Genomic DNA, 2,500 nt, shown 5'->3' with positions numbered 1-2,500 from the left:
AAGTTTGGAGCAGTACGTCTTTTGTAACCCTCCACTATGTAACACTAGAAGCCTAAATTGGTTAGACCTGCCCCATCAAGTAACATATGCACAGCTTCTTACCACCTATAAAATTATCCAGCATCCATCTGCTTGTCTAACACCAAATCCCCTTCTACAAAGCTGTGTTCCCACTCGGTCATTATGATCAAGTGACCAAAAACTTTTCTCTGTCCACAAACCTATCAAATCTGTTGGACACAGTCTCTACTTATGCCATGTTGCTAATATCCATCTGGTCAATACCCTCCCTCCAGTCTTTTAAAACCATTCTGAAAGGCTTCCTAGCCAAAGTCTGTTTCTGTTCTTGTTCAGCCCAGGGTAAACAATAGCCCTATATATGAACAAGTACCTGTTCATATCTTACACCACCTTACTCCCCCTTCTTCACTCAGTTCCTACCTTCAATCAATCTCTCTCCCCCAACTCTATATCTAACTTTATCATAAACTTCATAATGCAATTCTTGTTTGTAATATACTAACTTACCATTAATTTCGCTGTAGTGGCTAAAATGTCTGTAAATATTAAATCATTATCATAAAAGTTGTATCTCTTCTGAGACAATGTTTTCATATTATGTCTAATTTGGTATAATTATTTAAACTGTAGATGTCTTTGTATTATTTTCTGAAGACTGTAAAATTACTGTTTTGTAAAATGTTTTTTCCTGCGTCTCTGCTGAAAACAGGGACCTACTCAGTCAGACTTTCCCAGTAATCAAATGACAATAAATAAAGAAAGAATATCTGGCTTTCACCATGCTCAACTAAGTTTTTTAGCATTCACAATCAAGCCCACTTGTTTTTTTACTCTAACATTGCCTGTATTTCTGGTAAGTGAGAATGTTTATGTATGCTCAGTGCTGTACTTAAAGAAAGTGTATCTGTATAGCTTATGTTCACCTGAAAAGTATAGACATTTCTGAAAGAGAGTAACACAGATATTAGATATGTACTCCAAGAAATTGTACTTAGGATGTACTCAGAACACTGGATCACTTTGCACACCAGCTCCCAGTAACAGTGCCCCCTTAAAGACTCAGATACTTAATAAGTAAACACATCAATTATTCCTAGACATGTGACAATGTGCATGTCAGGTGGATGGTGCCAGCTGAACAGCAGACATCATGAGTAAAAGATGCACTGAACAACAGCTGTAGTCGTGCATTTATTAATGTTTTATGGTGAATGTCCACTTAGAGCAAATGCACAGTGGGCACCGCTAAAGAGTCAGTGTAGTATAATGACCTAACTACCTTTATCACTTCCTGAAAACTTTACTGCTTGACTTCCCGGCAACTTGTTGTCAATGCCATCCAACTATACCTCTCAACTGTACAGATTTTGCAGAATGTCCAGATTTTTGGCTCATATTTTTGGCCTGTTCCTCATAAAATTTGTTGTTTTCTAGCAAATCACTGGGATGATCTGAGGACGCAAGTCACTAAATAATGACATACATTTGGGTTTCAGACTTCAAATCCTTCAGAAAATGTATGTTAAAAGAAACCCTGTTACTCTAGCAACTTTCTAAGTTTATAAGAGTGATATTCAAAATATGTCCCTATTTTTGGGCCTTTGCCCCCCCCCCCCCATTTTGTTGGGCTTTGTCCAGATTTCTTGCATTAACAGGTTGAGAGGTATGCATCCCACCGTTAAATGCAAGCTTTCAATTCACACGGACTCACTGGAAATACAATGTAAAAACAGAATTCTTCCTTATTTGGAATGGTCTCCCCAGCATTTCATTGTCAATGTACTGTGACAAGATGCATTATTTTGAATCCTCAAGGCTATCAGGGAAACTATAACATGAAATCTATTATAATTTCCCTTTCTTTCTAAACCAAAGGGCAGTCATTTCAAAGTAAACACTACAGATCTTACCAGTGTATAATAAAAGTGCAGGTTTAAAACAAACAGATTTAGCAGGATGACAAATATATCCCAGCTCACTGCAGCTTAATGTCATGTTTAATGAAATTACTGTAAGACCAACCCTTCCAATTTTAGCACTCTGTGAAAGGATTGCAGTTGTCTAATGCTAACTTTCTATTCACAAAATAAGCACAATAATTTACATTAGATGCCTGGACATGTTTCTTACCTTTTTTGGAGCAGGAATTGGTGCTTTTGGCCTGCAAATAGGGAAGAAATAAATAATCAAAAGGTATAATAAGGTACATTTTATCTTACAGCATGCTTTTAACTTACATCTGAGTGCATGTGATGACGCTGGCACAGCAAGTAATTACTAGATGTGACAACATTGCCTTGTAGATACAAGAATCATGGCTTGTTAGTACTATGGACATTAATCAGGGCATTCATGGTTGTAAAATACTCAATGACGTTTGAGAGCTAGAATAAAATGCCAAAGAGAAATCCTTAAAGGACCAGTACATGCAAAATATGAAAAAAAAATAAAAATTTTTTATCTTTTGTGAATTACTACT

General features: G+C 36.5%; 1 protein-coding gene across 1 annotated transcript in view; it reads right to left on the bottom strand.

Moving 5' to 3' along the window:
* Positions 1 to 2,500, bottom strand: part of SH2D6 (SH2 domain containing 6) — a 1,258,756-nt gene that overhangs the window by 515,883 nt on the left and 740,373 nt on the right. Inside the window, exon 12 of the mRNA XM_044084299.1 lies at positions 2,152 to 2,182. Within this exon, the coding sequence (XP_043940234.1) occupies positions 2,152 to 2,182 (31 nt within the window). The remainder of the gene's footprint in view (positions 1 to 2,151; positions 2,183 to 2,500) is intronic.

This window comes from Protopterus annectens, chromosome 9.part0, assembly GCF_019279795.1.
Source record: "Protopterus annectens isolate FY-2018-M chromosome 9.part0, PAN1.0, whole genome shotgun sequence".
Lineage (NCBI taxonomy): Eukaryota > Metazoa > Chordata > Ceratodontiformes > Protopteridae > Protopterus > Protopterus annectens.
This window is presented reverse-complemented; position numbering and strand designations above follow the sequence as displayed.